Genomic DNA, 25,805 nt, shown 5'->3' with positions numbered 1-25,805 from the left:
TTGGGTCTCTTTCATCCACACTGCACTTGTACCCTTATATGGCCTTTACCCCTGCCCCATAAAGGCCTTCCCTTGGCCTTTTGTTTCGTGGCTCTACCCTCTTTCCTTCCACCATCAAAATGCTTGATGGCTCTGATGCTGGAAATCTGGTTCTACCTGTACCACTCTAGAGAGATTGTACTCCCAAAGGTCATTAATAATCTCCTGAGTCTCATTCATGTTCTCTTGTTTTTTTCTACCCAACCCTTAAATATGGGTATTCCTTGAGCCTCTCTTCCCTGCCCTTTTTCCAGATTATACTCCGTTCCTGAGTGATCACATTTACTGCTCAGTACTGATGACTTCAAATCTTATTCTCCATTAAAGCCTCTCTCCTGTGCTCCAGACTCAAATTTCCAACTGCCTATTTGATGTTTTCCGTGGCATTCCAAGACTTTAAAACAGAATTCACCTTCTTCCCCAAGTTTACTTCTTCTGTTTCCAAACAACCTAGTGAATGGAAAAACTCTGTTTCTCCCTGACAGCACTTCTGACACCAGGTATGTGGGTTTATTCCCACACCAACCGATCTCTGTCTTCAGCTGGTGTCTTACAATTCAATTCAGTTCTGACATGACCTGAAATTTGCTTCAGGTTCCACGGGTTAAGGACTCAGTCCCGCAAGACTGCCACCACTTCACATGCCAGTCACAAGTCTCAGGTTTTCACCAGTACTTCTGACAAATCAGCTATAAATCAAGGTTTCCACAGCCCCCCCGCCTTGGGTTCAGTAATAATGCTCAGGAAAACACTTGCTTATGTTTACAGGTTTGTTATATGATAAAGTATATTACAAAGGACATAGATGAACAGCCAGATAAAGAAGTACCTAAGGCCAGGTCTGGAAGGGTCCTAAGCAGAGAACCTTCTGTCCTCATGGATTTGAGGTACACCACCCTCCTGGGACATAGATGCATTTACCAGCCTAGAAGCTCTCCAAATCCTATACTTTTGGGATTTTTATGGAGACTTTATCATGTAGACATGATCAGTTATAATTCAGTTTCCAGCCCTGCTCCCCTCTCCAGAAAAGGGAGGGTGGGGTGAAACTTACAAGCTTCTAATTATGGCTTGGTTTCTCTGGTGACCAACCCCCATCTAGGAGCCCAGCAACAGTCCCTCCTTAGAACAAAAGACACTCCCATCAACCAGGAAATTGCAAGGGATTTAGGAGCTCTGTGTCAGGAACTGGGGTCAGAGGCTGATATGTATTTTCTATTATTTCACACTTAGAAACTTAATTTTTAAAATTTTTCTTGATTTCTCTTAAATTGAATCAATCCATCGTATCAGTTCTGTGTCCTCAAGAGTTTCTCCTATTCTTTTCCATTCCTGTGGTTCTTGCTTTTGTTCAGGTTCTCATCAGTTCTTACCTAAACTAAAACAGTATTTTCTAAGTAGTGTTCCTTTCTCTAATGTCTTGCTTTTCTAACCCATTTTACCACCAGTTATTTTTCAGCAAATCAAATTATGTCTCTTCTCTGGAAATGTACTGAATAAAATCTAAAAGTTTTCCCACTTCATTCTAGGTCTCCTGTTGTCTGACCTCTTCTTGCCTTTTAGCTTCACTTTCTTCACCTTTACCCAAATTACATTAAGTATCTGTTGCTTGCATTTGCTATCCAGATGGTATGTGTTCTTGCCTTGATTCATGTTGTCCTCTTAGCCTTTAATGCCTTTTCTACCTTCTCTATTTGTAATTCTACTCATCTTTCAAGTACCACTTCACAGTTACAACAAACTGAGGTTGCCCTGTTCAGAATTAATCTCTTGTTTTTCTGATCTGTCACTACACTTAACACCTCTATAATGCAAGTGATAAATTTCCTTATAGTTATAAATGTTCATTTCTATACTGGAATTCAGTCTTCTTAAGGATACTGTGTTTTCTAACTCATCTCATGTATCTTGCATTGATTGATTGGTGCTCGGTAAATTTTTTTTTTTTTTTTAATTTTTTTTTGGCTGCATTGGGTCTTCACTGCTGTGCTCGGGCTTTCTCTAGTTGTGGAGAGCAGGGGCCAGTCTTTGTTGCGGTGTGCGGGCTTCTCATCGTGGTGGCTTCTCCTGTTGCAGAGCACAGGCTCTAGGCACACGGGCTTCAGTAGTTGTGGCATGTGAGCTCAGTAGTTGTGGCTCACAGGCTCTAGAGCACAGGCTCAGTAGTTGTGGCGCACGGGCTTAGTTGCTCCCCGGCATGTGGGATCCTCCCGGACCAGGGCTTGAACCCATATCCCCTACAGTGACAGGCGGATTCTTAACCACTGCGCCACCAGGGAAGTCCTGCCTACCCTTTTAATACTAATCAAATGAAAAATGATAAATCAACTGTAATTTCATGGTAGACAGCTATTTGAGTCAAAGGTTGTGGTGTTTTTAAATGCTTAGAATGTTGAATGACAAAAAAAGAACTGAAAAAATGAGCTTTTTTTTCCCAGTCCTAATGGACCCAGCCTTATTCTCTGTTTTTACCTCGCCATTTCCATGCCTTTTGACTTTGCATAATTCCTAAATTCCACAACTTGCTATTTTAAACATATTTTGCTTTTTAACTTTCATCAGGAACTTTTTTTTTTTTACTGACGAAGATTTTTTTTTTTACCCTTCTTCAGCGGATTAGGTATTTAAAATGTCGTTAAAGTTTAGAATAATAATTGAAAAGAAATCTGATTCTTTTTCTTTATTGGCGTTTTAACATTTAAGCATTAAGCATTATAAAAAATAATAATTAAGGAGAGGGGTATATTTTACAATATTAAGATTGTGTTTCATTTAAGTCATGAAAAATAACATTAAAACTTCATGTATTGATGAATTATTTTTCTTACTAGCTGCCATTACCCTTGAGACTCTCATAGAGTGAAATAAACTACTATGCAAGTAATTTCCTGATATGAATGAATATCTGTTCTGAAGGTTGCTTGCTTCATTTAATTCTGAGCACTATTTATGAAATGATGTTAATAACAAGATAGATCCTATAATTATATAGTTTAAGAATCATCATCAAAGTGACTGTAAAGTTCAATAGTGCAAGCCAGCTTGTACTTGAAAACTAAGGATGTTGTCTTTTATTGTGTTCAGAACTTTCAGAATTTATAGAAAGAGCTCATTGTGCTTTCGATGGAAAATGTTATAGTCTGGTACATAATTGGTACAATTCATGGGTGGTATTCTACATAAAAGTTTGTCATTCACTGATGATAATGGGCCCCAAGTCAATATATTTTATATATATATATATATATATATATATATATATATATATATATATGGGCCCCAAGTCAATATATAATATATATATATTATTATATATAATAATATATATTATATATAATATATAAACTCTAATGTAGACATTTTAAAATATTCACTAATTCTTCTAGACCCAAAGATACTATCCTCTATTATAGAAATCCACCAAGATTTAATTTTTTCTACAAGAGTGAAATTTATATATAGCAAATCTGATCAAGTAAAAATGTTTATTGTACTCACTGGTAGAACCCATCTCATTGTTGGTTATGTGGAAACAGGATAATAATATACAATAACTTTCTGAATTAAAGTGAAATTTAAATGGAAGAATAATTGACCTGCAGCATAACCAGATTCATGCAATAGTGAGACAATTTTAGTATAATTTCTTTCTTTGAAGAATCACTCTTATCCTTGCAAGAGTATTTGTTTTATATAATAATTGTATTACTGACAGAGAAGAGTAAAATTTAGCTAGGAGTCTCATTGCATGGAAAGTTAACTATAAAATGTTATCTGGGGAGTTTCTGTGCCCCATCCAAGGCCCCTAATAACAGTGCTTCTTTAATTTGGTTATAACTCTCATTCATTCTTTCAACTTGTGGGTAATGCCCTATAATGAATAATGTTCCTACCCTTTGATCATGTAATAGCCACTTTCTATAATAAAGGACCTTCCTGTAATAGGAGAAGCAAGTCTTCAAGGATGTTTTCATTCAACTACCATTAAGTTAACTAAAACCCTTCTCTCAGTCCACCACCCCCACTTCACCTCCCATATCTTGACCCCAATTAGTGACATATATTCTATCTTAACACTCCCTTCACCCATGCAAATTTACCTAGTATTCACACATAGGAGTTGGGCAAAAGGGAGCTTATTATTTCATGTCTCCTTTTTTGACTTGTTAAAGCATGTCTTATTTTACTTTTCAGTTTGCTGCCAAATCCCTTACTGTCAACAGTTAATTTTTTTTTTTTTTTAATTTGGTTGAACAGGAAAACTGTGGTATGTCTGTATGTAATGGTAAAATATATATCCTGGGTGGAAGACGGGAAAATGGAGAAGCCACAGACACTATTCTCTGTTATGATCCTGCAACAAGTATCATCACAGGGGTAGCTGCAATGCCCAGGCCAGTGTCCTATCATGGATGTGTGACTATTCATAGATACAATGAGAAATGCTTTAAGCTCTAAAACCAGGATACCTCACCCAAGAAGCCACAGCAATCCAAGATGAGAGGTTTTAAAAACTCCAGAGTGGGAACTTGACATATCTCCTTTTTGCAATATGCACAGAAAAGTAAAAATAATAATTGTCATGCCTTTCTTCCCAAAATATCAATCTTTCAAACTGTAATAAAGGCTTTTCTGTAATTGGGGAAAAAAAATTTGTTGTTGTTGAAGGTAATAGTGGTCTTTGCTTGGGCTTTGAGAGTGTACCTTTGTGAGTATTTGTAAGAAACCTATGTGGAGTAGGAAATAATGTCTGCCTGCATACCTTTTAGGAATTTGTGATGGTTTCTTCATTTATGTATGTTTATCTGCAAGACTGTATATTCCTTACTTTGTCACATATGTGTGTGTGTGTATATATATATATATGTATGTATATATATATATATATATATATATACACACACACATACATATATATATATAATTGCATGGCAAGTTTTCATTTAGTTTGACTCATATAATGCTTAGAATACTTAGAATCATTCTAAGGTAGAAAAACCAGTTTTAAAAATCTTTGTCACTAAAAAATACATCCAAGTTGATTAATTTTATTGTGGGTTTTTTCTGTAATTGATAAAAGCGTAATGATGACAATCTGAGTATCATAAAATACTGAATTATTATGACTTCGTTCTTAGAATTATTTTCTTATATTAAAGGTATTTTGGGGGGAGGAGATACAAAAGCAAGTGCCCTTAAAATGGAGATTAAAATTACATGTTAGTTCCTAAGAAAAAATCATCTAAGACCATTGAAGGGAAAATGACCCACTGTGGCTCTCAAAAGTATTTATATATCATCTCTAAATCCTCTAAGGGATGCGCCTTTTCTTGAACATGGCAGAAGAGTTGAAATCCACTTTGCAATATTATCTTGTGAAAAACAGGGACAGATTTTCTCCGTAGCCCAGTAGGGTTTGACCTCATTACTATGGTGCTTTGGGTGAGGACCTCTTCCTGGTTATCCTACTTTCTTGTGAACAGCTAAAAATCCTGGGAGTCTCTACTGTTAAGCTGCCCTTAAAGGATAAAGCAGGGACCACCTGTCTCAGTGGGTCCATATTTCTTTTAAAATTAGCTATCTGAAGAAACTAACAGCAGTAGTTGCAGTCTTCTAAGATAAATCTTTCATTTGGTACCCATTGTGTAAAATAGTGATCAATATTCTCAAGCTTCTCTACATCAAATTGCCTTTGTCTAGATGTTTCAACTCCAGTTTATAAAGCTTACTGGTTTTCAGAGAAGAGTGTAAAACTTTTTTTAAGGCAAATGAAATGGCAGGAACTATAGTGTCCGTGATTATTGATATTCCTGGGTGGACAGATATAATTTAAAACATTTTAGGGATGTTCAGGTAGCCTGCTATATTTCGACTTCCCCAGGCACTATTGTTGTCTCACATCATAATTATATATTTGCCATAGGAGAAATGATGCAAATATGTGATTATAGTGTCACCAGATTTCTGTTAAAAATAAGGTAGTAATCAAAAACCTAACATTGATAAACTACTCTTTCTTTCTCATTTTAGAATGATGCAAAGATTTGAAATAAACCTATACAGAGTCAACTTTTAATGCCTAGCTGGAGTCTGAATTCTGAGGAAAACTCTAAAACACTTAACAAATCTTTAAGGAATTTTTATTTTTCAGATCATAATTTGAAATGATGTATACCTTTTTGTGATAATTATCAGAGCAATTCAGAAACCACTTTTCTACCATTTTAGTTGAAAGACAGTAGTAGATACAATTGGGATACTTGTTTTAATTTTAGAGTAAACTTCTACTTCTGCATCATACCTTTTGTAGATAATGGAACCTATTTAGTTCAGAAATTCTCTGTGGTATATGAGAAAAGTGTTTTGTAAATGCTGAGAATTATACAAATGATACTTGTTATTTTCATGTGTATTTGTAAGATCATGCCCATCCATAAATAGACACTTCACACAAAGAAGACTTTCTCAACATAACCTGTATTTTAGTACTTTCGTCTATTATAAAAGTATTAACTATTTACTTGTATTTTGTTATACATTTATTTTTAATGTTCAGGTGTCTGTTGTAGTAAATTGGAAATCCTATAAAACAGAATTTGTTTAAACATGGACCTCATGCCAATATTGCTTAATTTTTTTCTCTACATAATTTAAAACTACATAAATTAAGTAGCCACCAAGAACTTAGTTTGAATCCTATGAAATTAAAGTAACAATTTTTAAAGTTACCCAACTGATACTTTAATTTTCTTAAATTATTTATTTTCATTTACTGATTTTTGATAAAAAATGATGTTAGCATTGATAAAGTAATAAAGAATTTTAGGGTATAATTAGTATATCAAAAGGGATTTATCAACCAAAATGGTATCAGATTATATTCATGCTCTCATCACATAGTTGACATATTTTCTTTTGGTGGGTGATGCTCGTATAAGCCTTTGGGTTAGTGTGTATGTATATATTCAATACATGTGTGTATATATGTAGATAGATGGTATGCTCATCTACACACATACATACAGACATCAAGAATTTTATCAGTTTCTGATCAGAAAAAGGCACATAAAGTAAAAATTAGTTGATCTTATTAAATTCAATTCCAGAAGTATATTTTTTTAATTTGGGCATTTCTAGAATACTTTGTTACATATGAAAGTACATGATGAATATTAGTATGATGACTCATATACAGTCAGAATCTATATAATGCATACAGTTTTACAAGATCAGAAAACAAATTGATGGGAGATACAAGTTTGCTAAACCTAGCCATTGATATACCTCAGTGGGGAAGGAATTCAAAAGTATTTTTTGTGGGTCAACAGAAATGTACAGTTTTTTCTCCATGAACTTTAATCATTTTTCATGTGTTCCTATATGTGAATGAGCTATAAAGTGGTCTAGTTTTTACAACAAAAAGGCCTTCTTCCTTTTCTACTCTAATCTTCCCACTGACTTTACTGCACAGGTATGAAATGGTAGCCTATTGTATCTTCAGTAACCTTTTTTTTTCCCCTAGATGACTGAAATATAGGTATTTACTCCATTTAAACCAGGTGTTAACAAAAAAATGATGTAAATACTCAGGGAGGGTATTAACTTGTCATTTTTGCCTAATTGGAGTGTTTAAAGTGCCATATCTAAGTAACTTGCAGTTCATGATTCTAGAGTAAATTCAGTTTGGTAAAGGGGCTTCACACATGGCGGTGGTTAAACATTCATTTTTTTATATTTAGAAAGATGAAAATGTTTTGTGGACTGATACATTTTCTCTTAGTGAATATGAATTGTTTATGTATCTCTACTGTCATACCCTTTTGAAATGAAACTCAGGAAAATATAAAGGTTCAATTATACTACTTTTGTCAGTGTACAAACCAGGTGTATTTTTTTTTTCCTGTTGTGTGGATATGGCAATAGATTTTTTAAAAAGAAATGCTGTGAGAACCCATACATGAAAAGAGAGGGTTGAATCATCAGTGTGTGCCTTTTGTTTCTTGAGATTTATATGTGGAAAAGATATCTTCTACTCCAGACTGTATTTTCAAAGAGAAGAGATTGCTCTTTATGTGGTGCCAAGTGATAAGATAACGTCTCTTAAAGGCTTCCTGTGGACTGCCTTTATTTTCCTAAACTCAAGACACCAGTTAACCTCAACATAATTTTGGCCTTTCTTAGAATTTCTTGTGCATTATATTGAAAACCAGGTTTATATCACCTCACCCCATTATTCCTTTTAGTTAAATAAATTCACCATACCAAGAAACCAGAATGGGGCAATTTGGTTGGCCTTTAAGGCAGTAGGTTTGACTAGCTAGTTATACTTACTGTCACATCTAATGCTAGTCATCAGAAACCACTTGAGCCAGGAGTGTGAATTGATAATTCCAGAGACAGTTTCAACATACTTCAGACTTTTTTAAAATGTTTTTTATGAGTGTTTTACATTTGTGTGATTGCCTTAGATATTAAATTTTTGTAGTGCTAAAGATCATCATTAAAAAATGTTTTGAATACCAGTAGTTATAACTTATTTTATGTATTGTCCCAAAGAAAAGAATTTGTTTTAATGTTTTCAAAATAACTGCATCTGAATTTGTTTATATGCCTTAAGTTCTCTTGTGCTATTTCAACTTTTCTTTCAATCTAAATAAAGCTTACCTTAGATAAGTTTCATACTTGTTTCCTATAGAGTGAATTTCCCTTCTTGAATTCTTTAATGAGCACCAGCCTTGTGGTTGCTTGAAAGAAAATGTTAAGAAAGGTTGTTGGGTGTTTGGAGTTTTATTATATTGGGGGGACTTTTTTTGTTTGATGCCAAGGTGCTTTTTAAGATATTAAGAAAAACATCTATCTTAGGTTGATTAAACCCTTGTAAACATCATTTGCAATATCTGCATCTAAAGTCAAAAAAGTAAGTCTACTTATTTTTGTTTCATTCTTATGTACTGTTTTGTTTCTTTTGTTTTTCCTTCTACAGGCTCTTTCATTTATCTTTCCTGAAAAAGTTCTTAGTCTTTCTTTCTCCAACACCCCTCCCCATGGTTTCTTAATTTAAATCTTGTTGAGAGTTTCTGGAGCTATCTAAGACAACACGATTATAGAGTTGAACAAAAGCATAATGTGCTTTACAGCTTGTACAGACTTGTGGCAGCCAAGTGTCTTTTGCTTTCAGATGCTCCAGAGTCTTCACAGTGGGGGAAAAAAAAAAAAGCTTTGTATTTCTTTGTTCTCAATTTAGTTGCAGCACACTAATACTTATATGTCTTGTATAAATATACTTTGTGCATAGTTGTCTTTAATTTTTAAAAAGTTCTATCTAATAAAAAATGTCTTTTAACCATTATTACTTGACTATGGTTGTATTAAATTTTATTTACCAAAAGCTCGTTGTTTTGTCTTACCTTAAATATATTCAAGTGGTTGTTTGAAAAAGGAGTGGGGGAAATTACAAGTTAATATATGTATTTACTAGTGTGTTCACAAAGTAACTAGAAGGCTAAACAAAAAGCTAAAAACATTGGTGTGTATGAGGAATTGGTGGCTTAGGGACAAGTAAAAAGGCAACTTCACTGCATACTCCTATAGAATTGTGTGTAATTTATATAAATATGCACATAATCAGTTTTTTAGTGTGAACCACATGTAAGTGTTACTATTCAGAATTTTTTTATTATGATTTTAATTTTTAATTGTGAAAGTGATCCATAACATTTGCACTGTAGTGTTCTTTTGATTTGGCTCTCAAAAATACCCTTATAGTAATATCAAGAGTAAAGAACTTAAGAAATTTTATTGCAGGTGTCGAAGAGGGCACATTATTTACTGCAGAGGCAATGTCTGATTTTACATTAGCAAAAGTAAAATCTTGAAAAGATATGTTACAGAAGTGTAAGCAGGGGCTTCCCTGGTGGCGCAGTGGTTAAGAGTCCGCCTGCCGATACAGGGGACACGGGTTCGTGCCCCGGTCCGGGAAGATCCCACATGCCGCAGAGCGGCTGGGCCCGTGAGCCATGGCTGCTGAGCCTGTGCATCCAGAGCCTGTGCTCCGCAACGGGAGAGGCCACAACAGTGAGAGGCCCGCGTACCGCAAAAAAAAAAAAAAAAAAAAAGAAGTGCAAGCAATGCTTTAGCTTGTTATGCTTAGTTTTTATATTGTGCCATCAAAATAAAATGGCAAGTTAGAATATGTCTTAAATAATAAATGTAAAGCTGTTTTCATTTCACTTAATTCCTCTGTAGCCACACCTGGAAAGTGGATAGGCTTCATCGGCTCTGATTCCAACCTGTGCTCTGCCATAAAGCCGTTTAACCTCTCTGAGCCATACTTCGCTTATTCTAGGAAATGCAGTCGTAATACTCACTTTACAGGCTTGTTGGATAATGGGATGTATGTTGAAGAGTGAACAGAGTTCTGGCACAGAAGAGGAGAATATAAATGTTGATTCCTTTTCTATGCATTTTGTCTTCAGGACAAAAATGCAGTATGCAAAGTCAGGGAAGGAGTTGAAAGAATTAAAAGCATTTGTTAGCTTATATTTGGAAAACCATGAGCAATGGGTAGAGAATAGAAGCCTCTCATAATTTAAATTTTCTCTTCAAAAAATAACCTGTGCTCTTAACAGAATGAGGGGGAAAAATGGGCTAAACCTGCCTTCTGCCTCTCTGCTATTCATTAACTGTTAATGGAGACTGAGAAAATCAAAAGGCATGATTTCCTCCTAATTATGTTGGGGTCTTTTATATTTTTTATATGATGTTTTGACATCTTTGGGGGACCTTGCTGGCTCGGGAGAGACTGCTCCTCCCAGGACTGGCTAATTCCTAGAGGCAGTAAACAGCTTGTCAGTGAGCCCAGCTTTCATATATAAACCAACCAATCTCCTGTCCAAAACTCCAGCCGCCTCCTTAACTCTCACACACCAAACCAACATTTCCCGTGCCCTAAATCACCCTAGGGCCAGGTACCAGACTGCTAAGAACCACCCCTTGTGTCACCAAACCAGCTGGGATGATTCAAACTAGCCAACCCTAAACTGTTTACCCTGCTATGCCTTGACTTACCCATGGAAACCCCAGTAAAGGCTCTGTCCTATGCTTCCCCCTCATTTCTTTCTGCCTCCTGACTGACACTGGTGCTTCCCCTGTGGCCCTGTGTGACACACTGTGCCTCTTGTTTCTAGGAGAACTGTAACACTAAACTTTTCTTTCAATGGCACTGACTGCTCCGTGTTATCACCCAGTCACCTCTATAAATTAAGACTCATAAGTCACATGTTCATGTTTATGTTTGAATGGCATGTTCAGCACAGAGGTGCTTAATGTTTTAGTGAATAAAACCACCAATTCTGTTTTTTATACAAGAGGCTATATACCTTAAAACAGGATTTTTTTTTTTTTTTTTTTTTGCGATACGCGGGCCTCTCACTGTTGTGGCCTCTCCCGCTGCGGAGCACAGGCTCCAGACGCACAGGCTCAGCGGCCATGGCTCACGGGCCCAGCCGCTCCACGGCATGTGGGATCTAACCGGACCGGGGCACGAACCCGTGTCCCCTGCATCGGCAGGCGGACTCTCAACCACTGTGCCACCAGGGAAGCCCCAAAACAGGATTTTTGAGTCATAGTTTGATAAACAATAATCAATGCATATGTAGTACAACCAAAGTGCCAATCGGTCCAAAGAGTCAAGGCTTTGAATACTCATATCTTTTTATTTAGAGAAAAACACGGTTGTGTGATAAAGGAGGAAAGAGGATTTTTAAAAGATCATATTTACTTTCTTAACACACTCCTACTGAGATGTGGTGGATGATACCAAAGATAGTAAGGCTTTATAGGAATTCAGTGTCTGCAGGTGAGTAAACAGAGGAGGTGAAACAAAACAGAAAGCAACACTCCAAGAAGCTTTCTAGCATGGTGTGACAGCTATGGAAATGGGCCTGACTAGCCTCCAACCACAGAGAGCATAATTGACCAAATGATGCCCCAGCTGCTGGCTTTGAAATCCATCTTGCATTTGTGCTGAGCCCACACACCTCCTACCAGCTGCTTTCAGCCAGTGACTTGTAACAGGGATACTAAGGCACACATGTTCCTTCTGATGGTGGATTTGGGCTCCAGGACTCCCCTTCTGCTTTGTGCAACCTTCATTAGACTACATGGCAATGTAAGATGCTTCTATCCAACCTTCTTTCCCTCTCCTTCACTTGCTTCTGGGGTCTAATGGCTCTCCCAGCTTTCTCTCTCTCTCTCCCCTCCCTCCCTCCACGTTTTCCCTCACAGGGCATTTTCTTACATGTTTTTATTAAAATCCTTGCACATTTGATCTCATCTTAGCATCTGCTTCTCACGGGACTAGCATATGTAGCAAGTGGAAAAAGAATCCCTTGGGAATCATTGCCTTAATGATAAAGTGAGCACTGTGGAGTGATCCACTAAACCTGGTTTTCTGATAAGTCCTAGTTGTTACACTTAGACTAGGCTTGGTGGCAACATAATGTGAAAATAGGTTTTGAAGTCAGAGCTGTATTCAAATGCCAGCTTTAACATTTACTGCTTGTGTGTCTTTGGGTAAGATGCTCAAACTTTCTGGGGCTGCAGTTTCCCCTCTTCCTACTTAGGCTTGTTGTTGTGAGGATTAAATTAGAATATAAAGGCATGTAATGTCTCAGCAAGCAGCCCTTCCCTGATTGCTGTGTATTTCCTCAGTTGACAGAAAGCTGCTGGAGGGCAGGGCCTGTTTTATTAGATTAATTCCACAGCATCTTACCCAGTGCTTGGCATCAACGGGAAAGAAGAGACCAAAGCCCAGTACTTGGCAGTGGTGCTTAATCAGGAATGGTAGTTCTTAACAGCTGAGAGGTTCATTCGTTTATGTATTCATTTATTTATTTGACAAAACACTGGCGTCCTTCATGTGGATCAGACAGAATGTTTCCTCTGGGATTACAGTAATGAATGTGACAGTTCCTGTTCTCAAAGTTTATAGAATGATGGGAGAAGCAGACATATGAATAGATAAATTCTACATATAGTGTGATAGAGGAACTTATAGGATTCCAGGGACTGAGAACTGTGTAAATGGGAATAAAGAATCAGCATTTCTAGAGTAAAGAGATTGTATGGTCTCTTCTTTCCGACTGCTGCCAAGAACTGAGTAAGATGCTATGGGATTAATAAGACAGGCCCTGCCCTCCAGAGCTTTCTGTCGAGTGAGGAAATACGTAGCAATCAGGGAAGGGCTGCTTACTGACACATGGAAATAACATTACACTAATGTCCTAGTTTGTTGCATTTTCCACTTCTCAACTTGTGGTTTCCATATACCTACCATTCATAAAATTGTTTGTTATTTTGACCTCTGACTCATAGTCTTTAATTTTGATTTCTGCCATTATCCTGGGTCATTTAAGCATATAGGACCCATCCCTTTGCTCTAGCCTCACATTGTTTTGACCTCTAGTCAACAGACCTTCACTCCCACTCACTCCCAAGTAACACAGAAGGCCATTCCTCGGATCATTTCATCACCCAGAATTATTTTTCCTATTAAACCTTAAACTCCAAAGCCTTTCTGTCTTTTGCCACAGCCTTCCTTTCCTTCCATTTCTCTCATTCTGTGATTTTCCTTGTGAGTTTATCTAGATCTCCAGTCTTCTAACACCTCTTCATGCAGGCCCCTGGGTTACCCATTATCCCTTTCCAGCCTGCATTCCATCATCACAATGTCATTCCAACACTCACCAGCACTCAAAATTTGCTCACCCTTTTGATCTCCCGTTCCATTTATTCTCCTACTGCCTCCATGTGTATCATCCCAGTGGTTGGCCCTTCTCTGCTCCTACTCCCAAGCTATTGAACACAGGTAGAGAAAATCGGCTAATTTATACCTCTAAAATTGTGTGATCTCCAACTTCAATTGGGCAAGATACTCTTGGCAAGGCTTCAGCTCACTCGCCACTCTCCTGGCGTACTCCACGCTCTTCTCAGCAGTTGATCTTGCTTTCTCCTTCAGAGACTTAAAGGACATGAAGTAGAATCTCTCCTCCTATACTTCTTTCCTATCGTCTCTCTTCTTCAGGATTTAGGTGTCCCTCCTCCACCTGAACTCTGAATCCCACTCAACCAGCATCTTAGGGACTTCCCCCTACATCCTTCTCTGATTTTCAACCTCTCTATGAGCACTTTCCCATAGCATTTTTTTTTTTTTTTTTTTTTTTTTTTGCGGTACGCGGGCCTCTCACTGTTGTGGCTTCTCCCGTTGCGGAGCACAGGCTCCGGACGCGCAGGGTCAGCGGCCATGGCTCACGGGCCCAGCCGCTCCGCGGCATGTGGGATCTTCCCGGACCGGGGCACGAACCCGTGTCCCCTGCATCGGCAGGCGGACTCTCAACCACTGCGCCACCAGGGAAGCCTCCCATAGCATTTAAACATACTCTAGCCTCTCCCATCTTTAAAATCCTTTCTGCAGCCCCAAGTTCCTTTCTGGCTAAACCCTGTTTTTTAAAAGTCTCTCCTTTGCTTCACTTCTTCATATACCGCAATCTGGCTCACATACTCACACCACTACAGAAATCACATTTGCCAAGAGCTCCAATTACATCTTTGTTGTTAAATTCTAAGTCCCTATCTTATTTAACAAATTTGATGCTCCTGATGACATTTTCCTATCTTGTTTATAGCCATACTTTTCCTTTTCCTTTTCCTTCTCTTTCATGGGCTCTTCCTCTGCCTCTGCCCTAAATCCTCAATCATCAGGCTTTCTTCTTACCCTGCAGATAATTATCCTGGGTAATTTTATCCACCACTATGGTCCCAGTTATGACTATATTTGATGGATCCTAAATCTAAATGTTCAGACAAGATACTTATATCCAAATGTCTTCTAGAAATTTCTGTATGAGTCCTTAATATGGGACTACTAGAACCTGAAACTCAAAAGCAGCTTTCTCCAAAAAGATTCATCTTGTATTTTCCTTTCTGGTTAATAGCAACAAAATTGACTGAAACCTAAGAGTAATTTTTCCTATTATTCAATCATGCATTCAAATATTGAGTACATACCTTGTGCCAGGAACTCTTCCTCTTTATATCTAAATCGATCTATCTGTCTATCTATCCATCCATCTTACTTTCCCTCCTCCCTACCAATGCCTTAGTTCAGGCCTTCATTATCTCTATGGAAGAGCCTTCTAAGTGGTTTGCCTAAGATCAAAATTCCTTGTTGGCATGTGACTGAAACAACACTATCTGAATAGGAAATTTATTGGAAGGTAACAGAGGCTCACAGAGTTGATGAGGCAGCCAAGTATCCTACCTAGAAAATAGGCATAAACTGGGGCAGCTCTAGAGAGCTATGAAGCAGGACACACACAATTATCTTTAAGCAAAAATAATCTGGATAGAACATCCCTACCCAGCCACCATGCTAATAAATTTATCTTTACCTCACTGACTCCTTGATTGAAATCTGCGGTGGAAACACTCAGCTGACACCAGTTCATGTACCTGACTGGCTGCTAAGGGCTAGTGGAGAGAGAGAGGGAGAGAGAAAGATCTGAATTCCTTAGGGAGAGGGAAGCTTTGTTTCTTGTCAAAATCAATACAATTTGGAATTCCCCAAATCTTGGGTGGGGTGGGGGAGAGAGGAGGAACGCTTCCTGGGCTTACCCATCTCTGTGCCTTGGTTTCCTTCTCCTGGAATGCCTGGCCTCCAGCTATCTCCCCTACATTCTCTGAAAGAGCTAGGATTCACTTCCTCAGGGGAGCTTCCGTGATCACCCTCTTCCCATCCTGTAACCAAGCAGAGCCCTATGGGGCCTTCCAAGAACAGGATCCCCTCCCTCATATCCTTGGCCTGCCTTTTGTCTATAGATAAACTTTAGTCAAAGAATAAATTTAATCAGAGAAGTGAGAAAATGCAGAAAGGAAAGCAGTCAAGCAAGACAAAATAATAGTTGTAGCCGTTAAACAAAGTCAAGGACCTTTGGTTCCTTCTCAAGGGCTATGGATAATATTCTGAGCCATGTCCTCTGAGGTGTTTTGCAGATACTGAAACCCCCACCAGGTGGAAGAAATTAACTGTATGCTGCCCACAACATGTAGACCCTAGACCAGTTGGAACCGGGTTGATGATGTTGACTTCTGATCATCACCACCAACCAATCAGAAGAATGTCCACGAGTTGATCACACACCTCACCCTATCTTTAAAAACCTTTTCCTGAAACCATTTGGGGAATTCTGGTCTTTCAAGCACTAGCTGCCCTGGACTCCTTGCTTGGCCCTGCAATGAACGCTGTACTATCCTTCACCACGACCAGGTGTCAGTAGAGTGGCTTTACTGCGTGCGGGTAAGTGGACCCAAGTTTGGTTTGGTAATAAGCCCAGTCTGAGTTAGATGGGCTCTTGTGTGCCCCCATTACCTCCTTGATATACCTCTGTGAGAGTACTTTACTGTTTACTTGACTCTTTACCTCCCTCTCCCAGATTATGGACTCTTCAAAATTAGATACCATCCCTTATTTGGTGAGGTCCAAGAATCTAGCCAAGAATCCAGCCCAGAGGAGAGGACCAGCTGGGGTAAGATGCCTTAGTGGGTAGTTTTGGAAGGCCCAAGGTCACTTGAAAGTGAAAGGAGAGAGAAAGTGGCTAGAACGTAGGGTGCCAATGACAAATGGCCTGTTTTGAATTTGCCTAGACCTGAAAAATTTCATCAAAATGTGTTAAATCATATTTTTAATGATCTCCTGGCATCTTACATAACAGTGACTTTCCCTGATCTTATTAGCTTTTGGGTTTCTGTCTAAATCTAGGTTCAGCAATAACCCTCTCCTTGCTTCTGAGTCCAGATCAAATGCTACCTCATCTATGATGCCTTTCCTGATTCCCCAAATGGATTTATTTTTCACTCCTTGAGGGCAAGGACCAAGTCTATCTTGTTAACCTAACTCTATCCCTAGGACCAGGCAAAGTGCCTGGCACAGAGTAGGTAATGAATATTTATCTGACTGATTATCAGTATGGGAGGCAGAAGGGATATGTTGAAAAATAGAGGAATGGGGAAGTTATAAAGCCTCCAAATTTCTTTAGTGATTCCTGGTTTTGTTCACACCTACTGCTTCTCTCTTGTTCGCTAACTGGAAGTCCTGATGGGTTGTTACCCAATCTTTTATTCCTGACTTACTCTGCTACTGCTATCCCTAACCCCACCCCTACCCCTACCTCCACAACTGCTATGATCCCATTTTTTATCAAAAGTATATAAATTACTTCTGGAATAGTGGTGTAAAGAGTTTCACAGACCCCCACCTCAGCAAAACAACTGTAATTGGTGAAAATTATTTTAAAAATAACAACACTTAAAGTCTCTAGAAATTATCCTAAGGGCGTATAAGTAAAGAAACATTTATTCAAAAAAATCTGCTGAAACTTAGTAAGAACAGAGTCTGTAGCACTTAAACCACTATGCACGCTCTACCTCACTTTCCCTCCCAAGTCAACGTGAGAGAAGCTACACTCCAAGTGGATGTGGTCAAGAAGATGGGACTCCCCTGCTCCCAGGCAAAGAGGTCTCCGTGGGAAGGGCAGGCCACCAGCATTTCGCATCCCCCCACGACTCCATGTTGCCTAGGCTAATTTCCAGGTGAGTATCGCTGAGAGGTAGAGGCACCTTTCCTCCAGCCAGCCCCTACTTGGTTGGCAGATGTTCCACACCAAAAAAGGCAGGTCAAGAAGACCAGAGCCTACGACCCCAGCATAGCACCCTGCTTGTAAAGCTGACTGACTTTATTTCTAACAGAGTGTGGAGATGTTCAAACTGTCCACCACAATGGTGGTAGACAGTTAAGAGAAGGCTGGTAGCTCCAAGAGGTCAACAAACACAGGTCAGCTAGTTTACCAGTGAGAACTAGGGAAAGAAACCGCTAAGAAGACCCCTCCTGGGATCAGAATAAATCTCAAAGGCTGGCCTTAAAAACTAACCCTGCAGAGGAGTCAAAATTAAATTGAACTTCATAAAAGTTTAAAACTTCTGTGCTTCAAAGGATACCATTGAGAAACTGAAAAGACAATCCACAGAATGGGAGAAAATATTTGCAAATCATATAATCTGTTAAGGGACTTGTATCTAGAATATATAGTGTACTAGTTTCCTGAGACTGCCATAACAAAGTATCACAGGCTGGGTGGCTTAAACAACAGAAATTTATTGCTTCACAGTTTTGGAAGATAAAAGTCTGAGATCAAGGTATCTCGATTTCTTCTGGGGACTGTGAGGAAGAAAATGTTCCATGCCACTCATCTAGTTTCTTGGTATTTTCTGTCAATCTCTGGCATTCCTTAGCTTCTGCTACATCACCCTGTTCTCTGCCTTCATCTTCACATGATGTTCTACTTGTATGCATGTCTCTCTGTGTCCAAATTTTCCCCTTTTTATAAGGACACCCACCATATTAGATTAACCCCACCATGAAACCTCATTTTAACTTGGTTACATCTGTAAAGACTCTATCTCCAAATAAAGTCATATTCTGAGGTGTCGAGGGCAAGGACTCCAACATACCTTTTGGAGGAGACACATTCAACCCACAACATATAGAGAACTCTTACCACTCAATAAAATAAAATAAAAAAACCCAACTTCAAAATGGGCAAAAGATCAGAGTAGACATTTCTTCAAAGAAGATATACAAATGGCCAATAAGCAAAGATGCTCAGTATCATTAGTTATTAGGGAAATGCAAATCAAAACCACAATGAGCTACCACTTCATACCCACTAAAATGACTATAATAAAAAACACAGGCTTTGGGGTGTTTTTGTTTTTTTTTAGTTTAAATAAATTGAATTTTTAAAAAAGACAGATAATAACAAATGTTGACAAGGATGTAGGAAAAATGGAATCCTCATACACTGCTGCTGAGTATGTAAAATGGTACAGCACCTTGGAAAACAGTCTTGCTGCTCCTCAGAAAGTCAAACATAGAGTTACCACATAACCCAGCTCCTAGGTGAGTACCCAAGAGAAATAAAAACATATATCCACACCAAAACTTCAACAGTGCTTATAACAGCATTATTTATTTGTAACAGCCAAAAGGTGGAAGCGACTCAGAGGTCTATCAACTGATGAATGGATAAATAAAAAGTGGAATTTCATTCATCAATAAAAAGGAAAAGAGAACCGATACATGCTACAGCATGACTGAATTTTAAAAGCATTATGCTAAGTGGAAGAAGCCAGTCACAAAAGGCCACCTATTGTACAATTCCATTCATATGAAACACCCAGAATAGGCAAATCTATAGAGACAGAGGTTGGTTGGTGGTTGCCTAGAGATGGAGGGTCTGGGGGAAATGGAGAGCGACTGCTAATTGGCATGTGGTTTGTTTTGGGGTAGTGATTGCACACTTCTGTGAATATATTTACTACAAACCATTGAATTGTATACTTTGAGTTAATTATATGATTTATGAATTATATCTCAATAAAGCTGCTATATTTTTAAAATTTGTATAAACTCTTTCAGGAACCTCATCCTACCCAAAGTTGCTATTAGAACTGTAGTTGACAGTGAGAAAGAACAAAGATTCTTCCTTGTTTCCAGTGCAGTTTTCTTCCTTGATTTCTAGAGACAATAGGACCTTGCCCCGCTCAGCGTCTCCTTACCTGGACAGGGAGCTGACTTACGGATAGATAATTACAATACTATGTGTGAAGACCAGTAATAGGCAGATGATGGGTATAGTATGGAGAGCAAGCACAGATTTTTGAAGCCTGATGGCCCTGGGTTTGAATCCCAGCTCTGCTACTACCAGCCTCTGTTTCCTCTTTTTAAATCGTGGACAATAATAACGAGCCATGGGAATGCTGGAGGAACTAAAGGAAATACTGTCATCAGAGCATCTATCAATCACAAGGCCCTGCACAGCAGTGCTTCTCACACTTCAGCTGGCATGGGAATCATCTGGGGATCCTGTTAAATTGCAGATTCTGATTCAGTAGGTCTGGGGTGGAGCCTGAAACTCTGCTTTTCTAACAAGCTCCCAGGTGATGGCCCTAGTGTTGGTTGAGGACCACCAGTTAAGTAGCAGGACTCTAAAGTACCCTGTGTATGAAGTGCCAAAAGAGTGTAGAGGAGGAAGCAGTAAATTAATTCTTCAGTAGGGAAGCCGGAGCTGGACTTTCCTTGAAGAACTGGTAGGGAGTTTGCCAGGAATGAGAAGGGCGATGTGCATTCCAGACACGGGGAAGAGAATGATTGAGACCTTGACATAAGAGTGGCAGGTGACCTCAGAAATAACTTACGGGGACTTCCCTGGTGGTCCAGTTGTTAAGACTCCATGTTTCCACTGCAGGGGGATAGGATTCGATCCCCGGTCGGGGAACTAAGATCCTGCATGCTGTGCGGCCAAAAAAAACCAAAAAAAACTTATGGAACGTGGTGAGCAGCGGCCAGAAACTGGGAAGGTAGGTTGTAAATGATTTAAACCTGATGTTAAAGAGTTTTAATTTTAGCCTAGACCAGTGGTTCTCAAAATGTGGTCCCTGATCAGCACCATACTCAAACTTGTTAGGAATATACGTTTTAGGACCCACCCCAGACCTACTGGATCAGAAACTCCGGAGGAGTGGCCCAGCAATCTATGTTTAAACGAGTCCTTCAGGTTATGCGGGTGCACAGTAAAATTTGAGAACCACTGGCCCTAGGTAATGGGGCCAAGGCACTGAGGTGTTTTAAATAGTAGAGTGAAGTGATCAGATGTGTTCTAGAAAGTTGACCCCAGCGGTTGAAACACACTAGATAGGGAGAGTAGGAAGGCAGCACAACCAATTAGGAGGAGAGGGTAGAAGTCCAGGTGGAGAGGGTGGGCACCTGGACCAGGGCAATGGTGAGGGAATAAAGGAGAGAGAGAGACCTAAGAAGAATTTAAGAGATGGATTCAGTAACACCTGGAGACTAACTGGATGTGACTTGTGAAGGTAAACAAGGAGTGGATGATTCCAAAGTTTCTATCTCAGATAACTGAGTGGGTGGTGAAACTAATCAAAATAGTAAGAGAAGGGAGAAAAGTAAGCCTTGGCTGGGGAAAAAAATGAGTTTAATTATGGATAGGTGGAATTTGCTTCAGGGCCATACAAAGGGAAATGTCTTAAATGCACTTGAAAATAATGGTCCAGGTTCAGGTTGGAGGCCCAAATTTATGATCTAGATTTGGAACTTGTTGGTATGTAAGGGGCTGTTGAAGCTGTGCCCATGGATAAAATTATTCAAGAAATGATAATAGAACAAGCAGAGAAGACACAGAAATCTCAGTATTCAGGCATAGGCAGAGAAAGAGGAGCTGGGGGTGGAGACTGAGAAAGAGCCATCTGAGAAGTTGAGAATAGGAAAGAAGCACATTGAAGAAATCTCGTGTGTCATAAAGGAATGTGGTTGGCTGAAAATAACAGAAAGTCTGGCCACAAGTTGTTTAAACAAACAAATGATGTTTTTCTTACATAGCAAGTTGGCAGTCCAGGCCTGGTACCATCATAAAAGACCCAGGCTCCAGCTTTCTTTCTGTCCCGTTTTTAAGGTGTTGGCTTGAAACTCCATGGTTGAAAGATGGCTGCCGTACTTTCAGGCATCACATCCAAACTCAAGGCAGGAAGAAGGGGACAGAGAGGCTGAGGCAGGACTAGCTACAACTCTCCCCTTTCTTTGGGAGTCTCTCTTTTTATTCACTGAACTTGCGGTTTCATCTTCTTGGCTACAACTGAGTCACATGGTCACTCCTGGCTTCAAGGGAGGGTAGGAAATTGAGTGTTTAACTTTCTGGCTTCTATAGAAGAAGGCAAGGGAAAAAGGGTTGGGAGTGGATGTGATATCTGCCAAGCTGTCATGTATGCCACATCTAAAAGGAGAGTTCCAAGGAGAGAGACACGGTGACGAAGGGGGCCAAGGAGAGGCACAGCTTCTCAGCCCTATGCTGTTGCATAAATAAATCTTTTATACAAAATATAAATGTCAACACTGTACAAGCCGTATAAAATTGAGTCAAAAAACAAAGCAAAACAAAACAAAAAGCAGCTTTCCCAGCTATCATTCCCAATATTATGATTTTTTTTTTATCTTTACAACAGACTGCCTGCATTTTGGGCTATGAAGATGCAAACTCATTCTATACACAAACTCTGACTACTGAAATTCTCCAGTCAGTGTTTTCTATAGTGAATAGAATACAAAGCAGCTCAGAAAACTGACATTTTCCCCTCCTTTTATTCCTTTTATAATGTGAACAATTCTTCTCTAGGCACATTTATGACTGTTCTGACATTATCTGATGCTCAGCTGGGGACACCAAACCCAGATGAGTTTACTCTGAACATATGAATAAGGCATTTTGTAAGCACAGAAGGAGAAACATAATGGCCATATAAAGTATGAGTTTAGAGCTTCCCTGGTGGCGCAGTGGTTGAGAGTCCGCCTGCCGATGCAGGGGACGTGGGTTCGTGCCCCGGTCTGGGAAGATCCCACATGCCGCGGAGCGGCTGGGCCCATGAGCCATGGCCGCTGAGCCTGCACGTCCGGAGCCTGTGCTCTGCAATGGGAGAGGCCACAACAGTGAGAGGCCTGCGTACCGCCACAAAAAAAAAAAAAAAAAAAAAAAAAAAACCATAAGTGTTTGGAGAATCAAAGTTATTATGCAGGTGGTATGTCTCACTGCCAAGGTCAATTTATAGACGATTACTCTTCCCAACTAAAATCCCCTGTTCACTTGCATTTTAAGAATCTGAGATCTGACTACAGGGGCAACATCCCACAATCTACCATTGGGTGCCCCATGGTACAGGCCAAATAAGCCTCCCAATATCAGGGTCAACAGGATAGCACTCTGGGCAGTAACTGCTTTTCGAAACCTGATGTATATGCAATATTATTTGTTTTGGCTTCATCTAGGCCACCAGAGGCCTCTTACTATATTTGGGAATGAGGGCTGTTTACAGCCCTCTTGACTGAGGGCATTTGCGGAGCATTTCTAGAGCAGATGAGCCATAAAATAGGAAGCCAGGAAAAGAGCATGATAAAAGCTACCAGAGGATAATATAAGTAGATACCATCAAGAAAATTAAAGTATATAAAAAATTCTGTCAACAAATTAATAAGCTTAGCACTAGTGTCATTATTTATCTTTAATAACAGACGGCTGTAGTGTAGAAAACCACTTTAAAAACAATAAACAATAAATGAAAATATCACAGTATTGTATTAACTAGACACCTAACAGCTGATGAAAGATATAAGGAAATGTAACCAAATTAAAATCAGAAGTCTTCGGTCTTTAAAGCTTGACCCAGAAGTTTAAGCAGGACTACTTTTGTACATTCCCCTTTTTACATTGTCTAGATTCCACCACAATCAAATCATATTACAGCTGAAATTGTATATTTATGTTAACTTTACAAGTAATTTTCAGATATTTTTAGCCTGTGCCCAGAGATGACTTCTTTTTTTTTTTTTAAACAACCTTATGAGATACATGCTTTTGCTATGAACATTCCTGTACAAATACAGTGTGGACATATGCTTCATTTCTCCTGGGTATTTGCCTAGGAGTATAACTGCAGGGACACATGATAACTCTGTGTTTAACATTGTGAGAAACTGCCAAGCTGTTTGCCAAAGCAGCTGCACCCTTTTACATTCGCATCAGCTATGTATGAGAGTTCCAAGTTCTCCTCATCTTCACTTTCATATGAAACAAATACAGAGAACCCAACCACTTCCAACCATAGAAAGTTTCCTTTCAGGGCAAATACCCATTTTTTTTTTTGCACCAGTGAAAATGTTTTGCATCATCTTCCCCATTCCCCAAGTCTGCATTTGTGGTGACTGCCCAATCCACACAGAGGAGAAGCACAATGCATGGATTCTTTGTGGGTTAGGATGGGGTCCAGTAAGATCTTCAAGGGTGGGATATAGTTTTGTCAAAATCCAAAAAGGCCAACCAGACGTTTGGTTTCTTGTTTGGACTTGGTTGTGGACAATCATTTATTTTTAACAACCCGAGCATAATTCCCAGGCACTAACTACTTTAACGGTTTGCTTGGCACTGTACGTGTGAGGTTCTCATTTTAGAAGTCTAATTAGTGACTGCATTCTGGTAGGGGAACCTCATGACCACAAGGGCTCCAGGGGTCCCTGTTAATCTTCAGAAGGGTGGTTGGTCTTCCCGGGGTGGAGGCCAGGAGGATACTTCCAGCCTGGGGATCTCTGGGGCAGAGCTTAGTAAAATTGTCCATCTGAGCCAGATTCCCCTCCCACTCTCAGACAGAGCCTGAGCCTCACCACACTTCCCAGGCTTTCCTTGGTTATCTGATTGCTGCTTTCAGTCTGCCCCACCCCTCCCCTCCAGTGGAGCCCTGCAAGAAGCCGGGGGGCTGCAGCTCCCAGAGTGAGCCTCCCTTCCAAATACCAGCTCCTTCTCCTGGGTCAGTGCCATCATTCCTAGAACCTTCTTGACTAACTTTAATAATTGTTGCTTTTCCTTTCATTAATACTGTACGTTTAACATTCACCCCCACCTCCCTCTTCTCACACTTTTACTAAGGAAGGGACTGGTGAGCGATCGAAGTCACCCCACCCCCTCTTCCACTTGAGAGACTGTAAGACCCCAAACTGACATAAACCGTATTTTTCCCCCAAGACTTGAAACTAAGTTTAAGCATACTGTCAAAGTCTCCCAAGACCTCAGTCTCAGATCAACCTTATATAAATAAAACTGTCTGAAATTGAAAAGTTAGTTATTTAATATTATGTTGCCTTCGCTCTGTGTCATTTTCATCTTTTATACTTGGGAATGATAGATCCCAAGTATGTATCAGAAGCGTGACTGTTTCAGAAGCACAGAAACATTGTTATGAGTTTCTCATACATATTTAACCTAAATACTAACCTGTTTTTATCAATTCTATCTGACCAGATAACATACAAACAGAAATTTCACAAATAAATAATTTTAAAATTCTTTCCCATGGAAGTTAGATGCCTTTAATATTTTTAATATTCTACTTGGTATAGATAAATAATTCTCCAATATCAGAAAACAGCAGTGCAAATAAAACAATAAATGGCAACTGATGCTCAGACTGGGATGGGGTTTGCCTGGGACAGGAAAACAATAGGAAGTGGTGGGGCCATGCCCTGCAGGCAACAGGGCTTTTCTAAATGGGATTGCAGCTTCCCAGCTGCACCCAAGGTGTCTAAGCCCTCAGGCCCTGGTGCCAGATAGCCTGGGTCTGCAACCCAGCTCGCAACTTCTTAGCTCTCTGATAAGTTACTCAACCTTTCTGTGCTTCCGTTTTCTCTTACTTAAAGTATGAACCATAAAAATCAAGTTGTTACTTAGATTAAATTTGTGAAGCGCCTGGAACACTGCCTGGTTCATAGTGTTAGCTAGTATCTAATTATAGCAATGTGGGCCCAGGTTACCACAGCTTGATTTTTCCTTTTTGCTTTTTTTAAATTTTATTTATTTATTTTTGGCTGCGTTGGGTCTGCTGCCGTGCGCCGGCTTTCTCTAGTTGCGGCAAGCGGGGGCTACTCTTCGTTGTGGTGCACGAGCTTCTCATTGCGGTGGCTTCTCTGGTTGCGGAACATGGGCTCTAGGCACACGGGCTTCAGTAGTTTTGGTGCACGGGCTCTAGAGCGTAGGCTCAGTAGTTGTGGCGCGCGGGCTTAGTTGCTCTGCGGCATGTGGGATCTTCCCAGACCACGGTTC

General features: G+C 39.5%; 1 protein-coding gene across 7 annotated transcripts in view; it reads left to right on the top strand.

The window, feature by feature from the left end:
* The window catches only part of KLHL24 (kelch like family member 24), a 39,407-nt gene extending 29,980 nt beyond the window's left edge, over window positions 1–9,427 (top strand). For 4 of the 7 annotated variants that reach the window (XM_027110729.1, XM_027110734.1, XM_027110716.1 and 1 more), the window contains one exon: window positions 4,297–4,497. In XM_027110729.1, the coding sequence (XP_026966530.1) occupies window positions 4,297–4,497 (201 nt within the window). Of the gene's footprint in view, window positions 1–4,296 lie in introns of all 7 variants that reach the window. The other 3 variants (XM_027110740.1, XM_027110709.1, XM_027110745.1) reach the window with 1 other exon arrangement.
* The last annotated feature ends 16,378 nt before the right edge of the window (window positions 9,428–25,805 follow it).

Source organism: Aethalodelphis obliquidens, unplaced genomic scaffold, assembly GCF_003676395.1.
Source record: "Aethalodelphis obliquidens isolate GAN/ISIS:26980383/991018 unplaced genomic scaffold, ASM367639v1 scaffold1, whole genome shotgun sequence".
NCBI lineage: Eukaryota > Metazoa > Chordata > Mammalia > Artiodactyla > Delphinidae > Aethalodelphis > Aethalodelphis obliquidens.
This window is presented reverse-complemented; position numbering and strand designations above follow the sequence as displayed.